The sequence below is a fragment of the Cebidichthys violaceus genome, unplaced genomic scaffold, assembly GCF_023349555.1.
Source record: "Cebidichthys violaceus isolate CVI_PGR_0920_01 unplaced genomic scaffold, fCebVio1.0.p SCAF_24, whole genome shotgun sequence".
NCBI classification, from domain to species: Eukaryota; Metazoa; Chordata; class Actinopteri; order Perciformes; family Stichaeidae; genus Cebidichthys; species Cebidichthys violaceus.
The window spans coordinates 852,474-869,185 of NW_027176417.1; the positions used below are offsets into that span (position 1 = coordinate 852,474).

The following is a 16,712-nucleotide window of genomic DNA, read 5'->3' on the forward strand; positions in this document are numbered from 1 at the left end:
ACATATATAACTCAACACTCTTTTGTCCACGATGAATACAAGACAGGCGGACAGGGAGGAAACTCCCCTTTCAAAATCCACCATGGGTCGACCTCTACTCCAGATTGCAGGGGACATAACTATTGTATCGTTGTGTCCAGGTCTGTAGTGGACATGCTTCACCACCTGACTGGCAAACAGATTCCCGGTATTCCTCGGAGTCAGACCTTATCCTCTGATATAGACCAGCGCACCGATCAGCTGCTGCAGCAGCATGAAGCTATGCTGACTTTTCTCCGGTAGGCCTTAAACGGGTTAAAGGGACATTTTAGAAACGTTTGGGGGCTGCCGTCAATTGTCTCTGTTTCATTGTAATTGTGTGTTCAGGGTGCAGGGAGCCTGCCTGTGTCACATCCGACCAGAGTACTTGCTTGACATGCAGGAGTACGAACACTGGCGCTCCCTCCTGCAGGTATGGATACCCATCCTAGACCTACACCATGTCAATGAAATTGCATGTCCTCGACATCTATTTTCGGAGAAGGAAAACAATTGCTGTAGTAATGCCTTTTTGACATCATTTAAAAACAACTCTCCTCTCTCTTTCACTCACACACAACATATTTAGAGCTTATTGTTCCATATGCATACACATGTGTGTTTGTCTCAGTCTAATGAGGAAGAACTTGGTCTGGACTACAGCAGTGTTGACTATGAGTCTCTGAGCAAGCGATCCTGGACTGACGTCCTGCTGCAAATATACAAGGTGAAAAACTATCTGGCAGTTATTCTGTGATCTTTTTTTTCTTTAAAAAACTTTTTTGTCCTCATTTTTGTCCCTTTTTTTCCTTAAGATTTCTCTCTATTTATGTCTGTCCCTCCCTTACAGTCATATCTGATTATTATTGATTGACTGATCGTTGCCGGTCAAATCATTGTTAAATCAAAGGTGGACTGTAAAGTAGAGTAGTGCTGGAGAACGTCAGTCCCATCCTGATTCATGCACGTATTGAAAATGGATCTGCGTTTGCTCAGGTGCTGGTGTTGTGCCGCGTGTCAGACAGCGGTTTGAACCCTCTGAACCAGGACGACGTAGACGGAGTCCTCCCCGTCGGGTCACGGCCACGCACCAGTAACATCTATTCATCCTGCGAGCTCCGGTTGCTCTTATGGCTCAACGTGCATTACCAGAGCATGAGGAAGACCGTGTTGGGAACAGGTAGGACTCACAACGACTTTTTTTTAAAGATTCAAAGTTAAGTGAAAAATGCTGATTAAGGTTGTTTCTGCATGGTACTGTTTCACAGGCGGTGTCCCATCAGCACGCTGGATAGTGGATTTTGACCTGGACTTGACAGATGGACTGGTGCTCGCTGCTCTGCTCGCTGCCCACTGCCCTCACCTGGTGAGTGTATGTGTGCACGTGTCTGTTCATTTTGTGCCGACCCTCCTCAGTGGGTGAGTCAATGAGGGACGGCGCTTAACGTCTTTAAGTGGCGCTGTGATTGATGGGATGAGGACGCAATTAATCCTGAATACGATTAGGGGAGCCTCTTATCATGCTAAGTACCATTTTGTGTGTGTGTGTGTGTGTGTGTGTGTGTGTGTGTGTGTGTGTGTGTGTGTGTGTGTGGAGTTACAGATACAAGTTTTTTAATTCCCTCTAACCTGCTGTGTTGCTGTTTAGATCTGCAGCCACTTCCAGAGGATGTACTCCACAACCAGCAGCCTGGAGCAGATAATGCACAACAACATTATAGTGGCCCAGGCCTTAACTGCACTTTGTCTCAACCTAGACGTACAGGTAAATACCAGCTGTTTCTTACGCCAAGATCACCAGTTAAACCTTATTTTCAGAAAAAGGAGGTCAGGACCTCAGTTACCTGGTTCCTACGTTACAACCAGCCTTAAGACATTCGAGACGTCAAAGTTCTTTAATGTCGTGTCGCATCTCGTACATGATGGAATATATCATGATGTCAGAGGTTAGACGGCACTTCCTTCGTGCGTCCCTGTGTCTTGAGTGTGTGTGCTGCCTTCAGCCCACAGACTTGTCGGACCCCAATCCGGTGCAGATGTTAATCCTGTGCGTTCACCTGTATGAGCGGCTGCCGCAGTACCTGCCGCTGCGCACTATCACTCTGTCAGGAGGTCTGCACAGCACTTTCAGCAAACAGGTAACACACACACACATCTTTGATCTCGGAAGACGCCTAAATACAAATGTTACTGTATGAGCACTGCAAGACTGAAAATGGCTTGGATAATAAGCTCCAGGACAGATAGTGACACACACACACACACACACAGACACGTTAACAGGATTATAGACACACACATATATTAACAGGATTATAGACAAACCCCTACACACACTAACAGGATTACAAATATACATTTGGGTAATGATCCACGTTGTCAGGTTAAGCCACATTACAAGCCTGACAAAAACAGATGTCAGTTTGTCGGCGCCGAGGAAGATGGATTTCATTGTTGTATTGTTTCCTGTGTCTGTATGTACAAACACTTGGCTATTGCCATGTGTTTCTGTGTTTCTTTGTGCTGCAGGTGCGCCTGAAAAACCCGTCCTCTAAGCCGATCAAATACCAGCTTCTTCTTTTAGGAGAGGATGCCCGTCTCTTCTCCCTCCCCGGTGGATCGGCTGTCACTATTCCTCCAAAGTATGTTTTTAGTACTTTAAAAAATGAAAATCACTATCCACTTTTAACATTCAAAATGTGTACAAAACCTACAAGAACATCACAGAGGAGTGCGTAAAGACACCATTTCCATTTTAGTGCCAAATGCATTGGTGTCAAACATCACGCTCCTCCTACAACTCATTTATTCAGCGTGACTTCAACTTTCCAGGGCTATAAATATGTCAATATGACAAATGTTTTTTTTTTTAATGATGTAAATAAATAGAGGTTTAAAAAGTGGGACTTAAAGTGTAGCCCACAGCTAACTCACTGACTCCATCTACCTTCTGCTTCACCCCCCCAAAGCAATATGAAAACTTTAGTTCCAAAACTGATATGAATAAAAGGAAAAAAGAATAGCAATAGGAATGACAAAATGTCACTCGTTTTGCTCTCCAGTGAGGATCCTCCATGAAAATAGCCTATGTCCCATTTTGAATCCCTAGCTTAACTCTCAGAAACACCGTCTTTTAAGGACAATGCCATGATGCAGAAGCATTCAAATTCTGCTGGTTCATTACGGTCATGACCTGAAAATGGGAGGGTTGTACGAGGGAATTGTGGTTGTAGTCGAACAGAAGATGATTCGATCATCTGTCGGTTTTCACAGGGCGAGCGCCGAACAGACCGTCCAGTTCAGCTGCTCCGTCATGCAGCCCGTGGAGGCGGCCCTCCTGCTCATCCCCAGTTCTCCCGTCGGCCTGTGCGGCACCACTCTCGCCTTCAATCTGAAGACCCGCGTCAGTCACATCACACCCACGGTGAGTATAATGGATGAAAGGGGTTGGACCGACGTAGCTGGCTTCAAGCCTCACTGGCTGATTTGCTGATAGCTCGCTAATCGTCCCGTCTTTCTGATTGATCGCATGCTGCGTCGAACACACGTCACACAAATTGGTAGTTCAGATACATGGTGTTACTGAAGGCTGGCAGTTATAGAGGCTTCTACTAAGTAGATGATAGTCTCCTTCTTGCTATTTCTCCCTAGAACACTGTCAAGTGCAAGTGTCCATGCTACCAGCTGAAAGTAATCCAAGTGCCCATAACTAACCCCTTCAACAAAGAAGCCACGTTCAGGTAGGAGTCTGTGTCCATGTTCATGTGTCCATGCATGTATGCAGTTAGGACCCACATATCCACAAAAACAACTAGTAGAAATCCAGATAGTTTTGGTTACATTTGCCCATATTGCTTAATTCAACCTCCTCTGCTGTATGTGCATGTGTGTTTAGGGTCGTGCTGGTGGAGTCTCCGTTCAACCCACTGGACCCCAAAAAGAAAGGAGACGGCCTCTTTCAACAGGCCTCCTCCGAAGCCAAGTAACACATGCACTGTTCACAGCGCTAATACACACACACACACACACACACACACACACACACGCACACACACAATCAAAGACACAATCAGACAAACAAGACATAACATGTTAGTTCATGAGCGTTAGAGGTGATGCTGCTACGTTTAGACAAGGCCAGATTAACCGTTTCCCTGTTTCCAGTCTTTATGCTAAGCTAACAACTACTGGTTGTAGCTTCATATGTAACGGACAGATGCTCTTTATACTCTTACCTTCTTCTCGGCAAGAAAAGCAGTTGAGTGTATTTCCCAATATGTCAAACTATTCCTTGAAAGGTACTTGGGTTTAGTGTTTAAACAGATTTCCCCCCCAATTCCTCAGTCCCACTGCAAAACAATTTACAGCAGTTTATACTGGCAAAGAAAGCTCAAAATATGAAAAAACTGAAAAATATCACTGGTAGCACACAAGTTAACTTTTCATGAACTCAAACACGGTAGCATGCTCTGTCTTACACAAACTTTCCACATTGAATTGCACGTAAAAAGAGATCAAACGTGAAGAGAGGTAACGTATGAGGTTGTCCCTCTGGAGAGCACTGGTTTGTCATGAAGAATAGCTGGTTAGTATGCGTCTCTCACCACCGGAGACGTCTTCAAAGCCAAACATTCCACTTCCTCCTCCTCATCATGCAGTTAAATACGAGGATTTGAAGTAGGACTGAGGTCATCTATGGTGCAGCTGAATCAGCTTGCGTAGTCTGATATTCATACATTATGAATGATCATGATTTTTTTTTTTCTCCCCCCTCCCCGTCCTCCCTCTTTCAGGGTGAAGATGATGACTCCAGACAGGAGCTGTGGGGAGGAGATGGAAGGGAAGTGCTCGGATGTCAGTAAGTAACACAAATACACCCCCGCTCTGTGCCGCCTTGATTACGGTTGGTGCTTGTGTGTGTGTATACTACCTGTATTCACGTCCGCAAGCTTGTGGTCTTTTTTTTGTGTGTGTGTGTGTGTGTGTGTGTGTGTGTGTGTGTGTGTGTGTGTGCACCCAGATGGTGAAGACACTGAGTTCCTGAGTGCAGTGAGGAGTGTTTGTCTGAAGTCAGGCCAAGAAGATACTCTGAACATCCACTACCTGCCCTTCTGCCCAGGCACCAAGTACTGCTCTGTGCTGCTAGTTTGCCCGCAGGTCAATGTTCCTTTTATATATATATATATATTCATTTATTTTTGAATAACTGACTTTTAACTTGCATTTGTTGTGTTTGGGCCACAAGAGGCCGAAGTACACCACAACCCCATGTTCTAAATAGGACTAAAAGCATGCATGTTTTCTGCCAGCACAACACAATATATGTACCTTTCCCTACATTTTTTTCCCACGTGTTTCACTGATGAAAAAGAAAATTTTGGGATTCTAGGCTACTGGCAAAACCTTTTTTTTCTTGTTTTCTTACATTAGAGAAAGCTATTTAGATCAGACTTAGAAAATGAATCACCAGCTTTTTTTTCTCCCTTGCCTCTCAGGGCTTCTTTAGAAAATATACGACTATATATCGTTGAAAGAAATCTTCACATTGAAGATTTTGTGTGTGCAAACAAACATGCTAATTGTTTGTATGTCAGTGCAATTACATTTGTCTACAAGACGTTTCAGTAGAGTGCAAAAATGGGGAATGCTCTGAGCCAATAGCAAAAACCGGTCATTTTGTGTCAGGAATCAGGTACATGCATGTAAAGATGGAATTGAGTCAGCAGTGTGCTTATCTCTAACCACACACTGGTATAAAGTGTTCAGTAGCATTGCGTGTGCTGCAGCGCCCCTAGCTGGTCATGCAACAGCAGTAGCGTTGTTTAAGAAGGGAGTTTCCCTTAGAGCTCACGAGGCAGCGCGACCGCTTCAGCTGCCGCAATTAACCCTCCTCCGACCTTCGGACGCTATTTCTATTCGGACACCGTCGTGAGTATGTTGTTTGATCACTTTTCCGTATATTATTAGAAGAATATAGTTGCCGTTCTTTGGTTTACTGAAAAATGCAAGTAAAATGGAGTTAATTGATAGCTAGCTTAGCCGTAAGCTATTTGGTAGCTAACACTGCTTAGCATGTGACACAGCAGTTTCGGGTTCTAGCGGTGGCGGTCCGCGTGCCCGTGGAAAGTAACGCTAAACTCTGTGTGCGGGCACGTGACGTGGAACGCCTCATGCAGTTGTCCGATAGGGCAAGTATGGAATAATTGTAATCTTTATTAGGGGCCGAAATTTATTTTAAAAATGCGATAGGAAGATCGTCGCTTATGCAACGTCGTGAACAACGTTGAAATTGGCACGAGTAGAGCTAACGTCAGTTAGCTGCCAACAGCTAACGTTAGCTAATGTCAATTAGCTGTTAACAGCTAACGTCAATTAGCTGCTAACAGCTACAGCACGGGGTCTCCCCGGCTGCTAACAGCTACAGAACGGGGTCTCCCCGGCTAACGGATAATGGAGCTAACGGTTGCATTGAGTTACATTATGGTGCATTCAGGCTTCAAACAGTAAACATGAGTATTTGGCGAAGGCAAATTACAACGTCATCGTGATGTGTTCAAATGTAATCGTGTAAAATTTAGTTTTTGGCGAGAAATATGAATAAATACAGTTGTTTGAAGGAGATGTTTTCAAAGGAATTTAAAATTCATATAAGAGATGGAGTTATGACCTGGTTAACTTCCTAACACTAGCTTTAAGCAACTGATAAATCATCATTAAAACTACTAATGTAATCTGAAAAATGTTTATTCTCAGCAAATATTTAAATTAAAATACAATCTTTTTTTTCCCCCTAATCATTTGAATGGTATGAGTTTATAGATGACAATAACCAACTTAAAGAATAATTTGTTGAATATTTGTCGGTTTTTTTTGTCCAATTGTTTCCCTTTTGTCTCTGTGTGTCCCTCTAGGTGGGAGATATGGTCTATATGGTGAAGGCCACAGCAGAGTTGCCTCTTCCTTCCCCTTTCACTGCCCGGCCCAGTTCCAACATAGTCTCCATCCCCTGCAACTCTGGTAAGAAACCTGTCTCCCCAAACATCGCTCATTGCAGGACACCAATTATCATTTAATCATTAAGTATTTAAATGCTGATTACTTCACTGACGTTTCTCTCCACCAATAGAGCCAGCTGTGTGTGTGACAGTACTAAGCCTACAATGCAAGGTGGGGCAGGTGTGTGAAGAGATGGTACGCGTGCCGCTGATCAATATGGCCCGGGAGCTAGCTCTGATCATCTGGGGTCAGTACAGCATGAGCGCTGATGAATACAGGAGGCGTAAGCTGACGCACTCTTTGGACAGCAGCACCGTGAGGACAGCCACGGCTGTGCGCAAGCTTGTCAAACATCAGGTACATTCGTCAAACATCAGGTACATTCTCACCCAGGCAGGATCGTGAAGTGTTTTCTTTGTTGTTTACCAGCTGTCCCTCTTTTTCCTCTTGTTTCTTGTTAGGCCCAACTGTTAAGAGATGTTCACCACAGTAAAGGAGTAGAATACAGCGTGGAGGTTTCTTTGCCACAATACTTTGCTTTACCCAGCAATGTTACAATACCTATAAAAGAAGAGAGCAACATATCATGGGAGAATCCTGCAGGTACACACGCACTTAAAAATAATGTAGTGTGATGTGCGAGTAGCTGTAATGAATCATGATGCAGAGGTGGAATAGGAGACTCCAAACTCCCGTGCACTCCATTGTTTGCAAACTAAGTCTCTCGTTAACATATCGTAAAACGTTTATAACCTTACTGTAATAAACGTTAAGGTAGTAAATGTCTGACCTTCGTTCTACTGATAATTAGTGTCTCCGCTTATAGGCAGTCAAATGTACACATTGTCAAGCATGATGGTTTTACATTGCTCAGACAGCAGCACAGACACAACATATAGTTGGAATTGTGATCCATGGGGAGGGTAAACTTGGGCTACTTAAAATATGATGGGTTCCTCCGGGCGGGTCAAAAAGTGATGAAGTAGCGTTCATTGTAAGTTATGAATAACTTACAGAAACATTGAGAGAAGGGAAGAGAAGGAGGGAAGAGAAGGTTGAAAGTGCACTGCCACTCTCGCTCCCTCTCTTTCTCGCTAAAACACATAAATACACGCACACACACACACGCACACACACACACACAGCAAGCGCTGCAGCACTCAGTTCTTGTCTCTGTCTTCCTGACAGTTGTGCTACTTTAATGCATAAAGTTGGCTGTTTGCCGGTCGGGTTTGGAATCAGCCAAGAAAATTGCGACATGTTATTTGTTTATGTAACTGTCAAAACTTCTCCTGTCTCTGAGTCTCCTCTTCCCTCTGTCGAACAGATTGTGGCTGTGTGGACATCCCAGTACGGTTCCAGGCGGACTCTGTGGGGCAATTTACGTGTCAGGTGGTCCTGAGGTCCTGGTGTGACACCCGGGTCTATGTGCTAGAGGCACTGGTCACTTCACAGGTGGATACCAGCTGATATTGGAACTTAGTAAACCTGTAAACGGTGCATTCATTACCCCTGGATTGCTTGTTAGTTCATGTGGTTTATGGTTAATGTTACTGAATGTCATTTGTGACAGCAGGGAGGATCCGTCCACTTGGACTTCAGTTCGCCTGCTCATCGCTCACTCACACAAGACATACCACTGGTGAGGAGCAGGAGAGAATGCATTACTCAATCTGTGTGCTGCTTATTAACGGCTTTCCAGAAGGATTTAATTAATTATGACTCATTTTAGATACTTTCCAAGTGAGAAACTGCTTTCTTGGAAGAGAGTAGTAATCCTGAATCGACAGCAACCAAAAAGCATGTTCGAACTGAATCTTTGACAAATTATATCACTTGACCAAACACATTCAACATTTGTGGTTAAAAAAGTAGATGATGGAAGATTGCTTTCAACATATTGCCAAATGTTTAATAATCGTGAATAAAGTAATATTATCATGCTTATGTGTCTCTCACAGCACAATGAGACCCATCAAGACTGGAAAATACAAGCTGAGGTGTATGGTGAAGGATTCTCCGGCCCAAAGACTTTGGATGTGCCAGCAGGGACAAGAGCCCACTACCCACTCACCTTTCAGCCTTCTGCACAACACATTGTCATGGTAATGACATTTTTTTGTTGTGGTTTCATTGTGGCTATCTTTCTTCGTGTTTTTCTTGCTTGTTTTTTGTCTTTGTCACATTCGTGCTCTTCAACCTCCTGGCTTTATTTACAGCTTCTGATAGACCATAGTATTGTCCTGAAATGTGTCTCCTTCTTAAGCCCCGCCCCCTTCTTCACTGTAAAAATGCATTGGTGGTTCAGTGGTAGAATTCTCGCCTGCCACGCGGGAGGCCCGGGTTCGATTCCCGGCCAATGCAAACACTTTTCCCCCATGCCATTAAATTCAATTACTTATATGTGTTTATTTTTATGTTTATTCGGAGCATGTAGGTGATTGAACAAACTCTGATCAGCTGTCCCGCTCTCAGTATTTGCATATCAAGGTTAGTCCTGCTAAGCCCTGCCCCTTTTTTATAAAGAAGCGCATTGGTGGGTCATTGGTAGGATTCTCTCCTGCCATGTGACCAGGAACCAAATCCAGGTCTCCTGCCATGTGCTTCTGCTGTGGGAGAGAATAGTGTGTCTCCTACCTAAGCCCCGCCCCCTTTTTGTCCCCATAGAAATGCATTGGTGGTTCAGTGGTAGAATTCTCGCCTGCCACGCGGGAGGCCCGGGTTCGATTCCCGGCCAATGCAAACACTTTTTTTTATACATATGCTGTATATTTTTGTGTAATTGCATATAGTGGGTCAGGGGGAAAGGGGAAAGTTTGCTGAAGAAACTCTTTCACTCTCAAAACAGCTCCATAGCGCTACTAATGGGCAAAGATATATTACATCCATACTGGATTAGGAGTACCATTGGAAATGAATGGAAACTGTTTTAGAGCGTTTTAACTGAAGATTTCCTGGGTGCTGCGCTGGGTTCAATTCCCGGCTAATGGTCTGCGATGGTGTTTCTTCACAAACTGACATTTTTAAAGGTCTGTATCTGGTCGGAGCACACCTGCTCACATACTTTTTAGCATGCACTGCTTCAAAAATGCACCCATTTACCCATAGATTTCATCTGTTGTAAAGCCACGTTTAAAGTAGTCTTCAATGTACTCACAATACATTTCTATGTCAAATGTAGGGTAACCTAAGCCATAGAGCTGCGACTATGACTGTTGTGTTTAAGTATCTTATAATTTCGACTTTCTATCATAATTTTGACTTTCTATCTTATAATTTTGACTTTCTATCTCAAAATTGTTCGACCATGGGAATATTCTTATTATCAAATGTAACTTCTTTTTTTATTTTTTATTTTTTGCTGGCAAATTCGTGGGCCACATAAAATGACATCCACCCCACGGGCCTTGAGTTTGACACCTGTGACATAGGTGATTGAACAAACTCTGATCAGCTGTCCTGTTCTCAGTATTTGCATATCAAGGTTAATCATGCTAAGCCCCGCCCCTTTTTTTATATAGAAGAGCATAGGTGGGTCATTGGTAGGATTCTCCCGGGTTCGATTCCCGGCCAATGCAAACACTTTTCATATATACTGTATGTTTTTGTGTAATTGCATATAGCGGGACAGGGGGAAAGAGGAAAATTTGCTGAAGAAACTCTTTCGCTCTCAAAACAGCTCCATAGTGCTACTAGTGGGCAAAGATATATTACATCTGTACTGGATTAGGAGTACCATTGGAAATGAATGGAAACTGTTTTAGGGCGTTTTAGCTGAAGATTTCCCAGGTGCCGCGCTGGGGCCTGGATTAGATTTCCGGCCAATGCAAACACTTTAACCCCGTACCATTAAATTCAAACACATACAAGTGTTTATATTTATGTTTTTTAGAAGCACATAGGTGATTGAACAAACTCTGATCAACCGTCCTGTTCTCAGTATTTGCATCTCAAGGTTAATCATGCTAAGCCCCACCCCTTTTTATATAGAAGATCATAGGTGGGTCATTGGTAGGATTCTCTCCTGCCACGTGACCAGGAGTCAAATCCAGGTCTCCTGCCATGTGCTGCTGCTGTGGGAGACTGCTGTCCTAAACTGTAGTGATATTCTGTCCTGAACTAGCAGCAGTGTGTCTCCTACCTAAGCCCCGCCCCCTTTTTGTCCCCATAGAAATGCATTGGTGGTTCAGTGGTAGAATTCTCGCCTGCCACGCGGGAGGCCCGGGTTCGATTCCCGGCCAATGCAAACACTTTTTATATATACTGTATGTTTTTTTGTAATTGCATATAGCGGGACAGCGGAAAAGAGGAAAGTTTGCTAAAGAAACTCTTTCGCTCTCAAAACAGCTCCATAGCGCTACTAGTGGGCAAAGATATATTACATCGTACTGGATTAGGAGTACCATTGGAAATGAATGGAAACTGTTTTAGGGCGTTTTAGCTGAAGATTTCCCAGGTGCCGCGCTGGGGCTTGGGTTCAATTTCCGGCCAATGCAAACACTTTAACCCCGTACCATTAAATTCAAACACATACAAGTGTTTATATTTATGTTTATTTGGAGGACATACGTGATTGAACAAACTCTAATCAGCTGTCCTGTTGTCAGTATCTCAAGGTTAGTCATGCTAAGCCCCGCCCCTTTTTTTAACATATAAATGCATTGGTGGTTCAGTGGTAGAATTCTCGCCTGCCACGCGGGAGGCCCGGGTTCGATTCCCGGCCAATGCAAACACTTTTTATATATATACTGTATATTTTTGTGTAATTGCATATAGCGGGACAGGGGGAAAGAGGAAAATTGACTGGAGAAACTCTTTTGCTCTCAAAACAGCTCCATAGCGCTACTAGTGGGCAAAGATATATTACATCCATACTGGATTAGGAGTACCATTCTACAGCATTCTACTCACTACTGCACAACACAACTCCTCGTTTTGAGAAAGCAGGATCAGAGTTTGTTCAATATGCTCTAATTTGTTCACTCTGGGTACATTCCAAGTCTCCTATCTCTCCATTCCTCGCTCCTCTACCACCACGGTTAACTGTTAGCCTTGAGATGATATACTCTAAGAACAGAGTATAGAGGCCTGGGTTTGATTCCTGGCCAATGCAGTCACTTTTCTCCTTGGTCAGTTATATACAAACACTTACAGATGTTTGTGTGTTTGAGAGTATGTATATATCGCATTGTTTACTTTGGCTGTGAGTCAAACCCACGTCTCCCGTGATGCACTGCTGTGTTGTGAGACTCGTGTCCAGGACCCTGTTTCAGAAAGCAGGTTTAGCGATAACTCTGAGTTAGTTCACCTTGAGAAGAGGGAAACTCTGGTTTTTCAGTTTTAGAAAGCAAGGTTAACGAGGTGGTCCAGGAATTGATAGATAGGACACTTGGAATGTACCCAGAGTGAACAAATTACGGCACATTGAATAAACTCTAATCTTGCTTTCTCATAACGAGCAGTTGTGTTGTACAGTGAATGCTGTAGAATGTGTTCTATCTAAGCCCCGCCCCCTTTTTTTCTCACAGCAATGCATTGGTGGTTCAGTGGTAGAATTCTCGCCTGCCACGCGGGAGGCCCGGGTTCGATTCCCGGCCAATGCAAACACTTTTAATATATACTGTATGTTTTTGTGTAATTGCATATAGCAGGGCGAGGGGAAGAGGAAACATTTAAGCTGCCCACGAAGTTTTAACAATGAAGAAAATAATGTGTATTTTTTTTTTTTTTTTTTTTCACAATCCTGAGTGTAAGAAACACTTTCTTGCCAGGAATACCATCTTGTCACTAATGCAGTCTAGTGCATTCAAAACTTTATTAAGAAGCATTTTTGTCCTGGAGATACTTGTCCTGGTGTCTGTAGTTCGACACGTTCATGTGTCAATGTGAGAACACTTGACTGTAGCTAAGAGTCAGCTTACCCTTGTTCCTTTTGTATGCACACTTCCCACTGAACACCAGTTTGCTTGTGTTTGACTGCCTGGATTTTATCCCCACCCCCACAGGGCGAGCTGTCCTTACACAACGACTGCGACGGCACCGAGTACGTGTTTCCCCTCAAAGGAGTGGGAGAGCCCCCCCTGCCAGTGGACCATGTGGTATTACAGTGCTCTGTAGGTCAAACAACACACACACAGATCGCTGTCCCCAACTATAGCCAGAACAAACTCACTCTCAAGGTAAAAGCAGACATGCAAAAAACTTCCACACATACTGTTACTTGCTGACACGGTTTAGTTACTCTTATGCAAACTCTGTCTTGTGTCTGTGTACATGCACATGCACACACACACACACACACAGGTGGTGACTGACCTATCTGTTGTGGGTGGCACCCCCTCCCTGGAGATCAACCCTGGTCATAGCGCTCCATACACCCTGACTGTGTCACCATGGAAACGAGGAAAACAGACAGGTGAATCCCCCCGCTGCTTGTTTGTGGTTGTAAGGTTTGTTAGTATGTAACAGGGAAGGCAGCTGCGCTATGATGGATTCAGGAATTGTATCAAACCTAAATCAACAATTACAAAAGTTAAACAAACAATAAAAAAAGAGAACACTTTATCCTTAACTTTTCTTGCAGGATGTGTGTCGTTTCAAGAAGTTGTTGACATTCAGGACGCAGATGAGCACAAAGGTAAGCTTAGTGCTGCAACGTGTTCTGTGCACTTCTACAACTTAAACACAGTCAGTGAAAAGTATTTTGCCCTAGACTTAAGAAAGTTAAGTGTGGGAACACAGGTTTCTGCATTCCTAACGGATTCCTACGTGTGTGCGCCTGTCATCCAGGAAGTGTTCTCGGCTGTTACGAGGTGCACTTCTCTTTAGAGATCATTTGTGAGCCAGCAGCACCCATCAAGGTCGTAGATGTACAATGTGCTGCTCAGGTACGTTCTGCAAACACAAGTACACTCTGAAATGCCTCTCTTAAAGCCTTCTACCTTTCTAGATAGTATTACATTTTTAACATGCAGGCCCTAAAGTAGCGTTTTTAATCTTCCTTCTATACTAAGATCAAAAGACCATCAGAACATCACAGGGGTAGGAAAAAAAAAACAGGTGTCATCTTTGAAGTGCTGTGTTCCCAGAGCTCAGTGTCCATAAAGATCGCTGTCAAAAACCCACAAGGAGAGCCGCTGATGCTGGATGTGTACCTGGAAGGAGACGAGTTGAGCGGGGCCAACCAGGTTTCAGTGCCCCCACGAGAGATTCTCACTTACAAAGTTATGTTCTCCCCTGGCAGAGTGGGGAAGAGCACAGGCAGGTAAGACTCACCACGCTCTAGCTCACCTCACCTCCTTTAGAGGAGGAGGGGGGAAAAGAGTTTCTCTACCCAATTTATGATTGTGTGATCAATCTAAAAATACATATTTCCCCTGAATCGGAGGCTATTTTGCAACCATGATCATTCATTGTTACATACAATATTCTACAGACCTTGTTGTGAGCGTTGTAATGGAATATACCCAGCAATTTATTTGTCTATTTTGACCAATGTAGTCTGTTGGGATGTGTTTTCTCTCCAGTGTGGTGTTCCAGTCAGAGCTGGTCGGGGAGTTCTGGTATCAGCTGGAGCTTTATGCTACTCCGCCTCCTGTCATCGAGCTCCCACAGGCCTGCTGTCAGATGGGCAAGTAGGTGCACCAACACCAAGACACACAGTATTTCAATTGCAGGGTTATCGGCTTTTATTGTGTATATTTTTACCTTGCTGAATAAAACGGTGTGTTTGTGTTTGTGTCAGATGGACCAGCCAGGCCATTCCCCTCGTTAACCCAACAGCCGAGACTCTGGAGCTGATCATAGCCAACAGTAATCCCAGACACTACTCGCTGGACATGGAACCAGGAAATACTGTTAGTCTACACACTTACTTTTATCAGTTCAGTATTCCATTCTATTATTTCACAATAAAGCTTCATTTTGTCACACCGTACATCTGATGTTGTCTTGCTCCTGCCCTTGGGGGAAATTGATTTACCATTATCTTTGATGTTGTTTGTACTTAATGGACGTTGGAGTATATTCGTTTTAGATTTCATCTCTTAAAAAACAAACCGTGCTCTAAGGCACCTGATAACAGTTTGTTGTCAGTTGGAAGGAAACTACGTGCTGTACATCTGGATGGAAAGCTGCCCAGCAGTGTGTTTTATAAGAATTTGAACACAAGTGTGTTAATCCTTCCTTACTGTCCCCATAAAAGCTATTTTGTGTGTGTGTGTGTGTGTGTGTGTGTGTGTGTGTGTGTGTGTGTGTGTGTGTGTGTGTGTGTGTGTGTGTGTGTGTGTGTGTGTGTGTGTGTGTGTGTGTGTTCCAGCTTGTTGTGGAGCCCCACTCCTCCACCCAGCTTGGTGTCCGTTTCAGTCCTTCATCCATCGGAGAGGGGAACCACGCGGCAAAGATCACTTTCACGTGCCCTCAGGTATACATAAACACACAGAGAGAAAATGGATTACATAAATCACTGTCCCCAGCCTTCACACACAATTCAAAGGGACACACACGGATGCAGGGATAATAAGTTTAAGCAGGTGCTCCTATTTCATTTACTGCCTCATTGCTCCAAATCACGAACACAACTCTTGGAACAGTCAGAGAACCTCATAAAGCTTTTCATTGGCCCGCTGTACATTTAATTTTAGGCGCAGGAGGCTGTTCACTAGCTCTGGGTGATGCAAACAATATAAACAATGACACGGTACAACAAGTAGACCCTCTGTGGAAATATCAAGCATCAGCTCAGAAAGCGCCGGCTCTACAGTCGCAACTTAATCATCACAACTATTCTGGATAAATGAGAACACGATGTCATTGGACTGGCTACGCTTCTGTGACGACGATCTTTCTTCTCTTCCCTCTGTATTCCATTCATGCTTCTCGTTTCCTTCATTTCTCTCCCTCTGGCCGCTTGTGTGTGTTCATCTGTCTCTGTCTTACTTCAGTTGCAGGACTGGTGTGTGTTGTTGAGTGGGCGTGGCCTCATTCCAGAGAACGAGGAGCCTCTGAGCATCTCGTCCCCGATGGGCTCCATCGCCATTCCCTTCACCAACACCACGGAGCTCCCAGCCGTGCTCAGTATCACACTCGCAGGTCACAGGCACTCCGCGTCTTTCTTTAACAGACACTTTGTCACTCACACATGTGACACACTCAGACATGTTCATGTTGTGTGTATTCCTTCTCAGATGAGGACCCGCGTCGAGCCCCCGATTGCCATCAAGTCACTAAGGACAAGGAGGTTTTCTCTCTCCCTCTGAGCCACACTGAAGGTGTGTTAACTGATAGGAGTTTCACCACGATATGATAGAATGTTCCATAAAGCTGTTTTACCAGACAACACATACAGTTCCCACTGCAAATTATTTTCTTTGAAGCAAAATGAAAGGAAAACTGAAGTGATGCTGCGCCTCAGCCACAGCATCACTGACGGCGAAATGCTCGCTCCAAGAAGAGGCGCCATCCAGCCGCTGGATGCTGCCCATCCATCTCCATGTTGAGAGCCATGTGGAGGCAATAGATAAGCACTGAATTCCATTTTGAGAACCTTTTTGTTAACATGCACGAGTGGCCATGGAGGCAAATAAACAGTTCAGGAGTCCAGAGAGGTTTCAGAAGACACTTCATTTATTTGCTTCATTTATTTTTCACTTCCAAATATTTAGATGAGTTTCCCAACACCAAAAGTATCCATATTAATT

General features: G+C 44.0%; 1 protein-coding gene and 5 non-coding genes across 6 annotated transcripts in view; all 6 read left to right on the forward strand.

The window, feature by feature from the left end:
* LOC137879150 (cilia- and flagella-associated protein 47-like) overlaps positions 1-16,712 on the forward strand; it is a 40,248-nt gene that overhangs the window by 14,524 nt on the left and 9,012 nt on the right. Inside the window, 29 exon segments of the mRNA XM_068719761.1 lie at positions 141-278; positions 367-451; positions 650-745; positions 1,015-1,198; positions 1,287-1,384; positions 1,667-1,783; positions 2,022-2,156; positions 2,548-2,660; positions 3,292-3,442; positions 3,670-3,758; positions 3,914-4,000; positions 4,812-4,876; positions 5,039-5,175; positions 6,930-7,035; positions 7,145-7,371; positions 7,476-7,617; positions 8,342-8,469; positions 8,591-8,656; positions 8,976-9,119; positions 13,020-13,193; positions 13,318-13,429; positions 13,598-13,651; positions 13,804-13,901; positions 14,103-14,278; positions 14,541-14,648; positions 14,759-14,870; positions 15,332-15,436; positions 15,957-16,104; positions 16,200-16,283. Of these exon segments, the coding sequence (XP_068575862.1) occupies positions 141-278; positions 367-451; positions 650-745; positions 1,015-1,198; positions 1,287-1,384; positions 1,667-1,783; positions 2,022-2,156; positions 2,548-2,660; positions 3,292-3,442; positions 3,670-3,758; positions 3,914-4,000; positions 4,812-4,876; positions 5,039-5,175; positions 6,930-7,035; positions 7,145-7,371; positions 7,476-7,617; positions 8,342-8,469; positions 8,591-8,656; positions 8,976-9,119; positions 13,020-13,193; positions 13,318-13,429; positions 13,598-13,651; positions 13,804-13,901; positions 14,103-14,278; positions 14,541-14,648; positions 14,759-14,870; positions 15,332-15,436; positions 15,957-16,104; positions 16,200-16,283 (3,479 nt within the window).
* trnag-gcc (transfer RNA glycine (anticodon GCC)) lies at positions 9,308-9,378 on the forward strand. The gene has a single exon. It is a non-coding gene; the product is annotated as a tRNA-Gly (tRNA).
* Positions 9,686-9,756, forward strand: trnag-gcc (transfer RNA glycine (anticodon GCC)). The gene has a single exon. It is a non-coding gene; the product is annotated as a tRNA-Gly (tRNA).
* On the forward strand, positions 11,190-11,260 carry trnag-gcc (transfer RNA glycine (anticodon GCC)). Its single transcript has one exon. It is a non-coding gene; the product is annotated as a tRNA-Gly (tRNA).
* trnag-gcc (transfer RNA glycine (anticodon GCC)) lies at positions 11,673-11,743 on the forward strand. Its single transcript has one exon. It is a non-coding gene; the product is annotated as a tRNA-Gly (tRNA).
* On the forward strand, positions 12,547-12,617 carry trnag-gcc (transfer RNA glycine (anticodon GCC)). The gene has a single exon. It is a non-coding gene; the product is annotated as a tRNA-Gly (tRNA).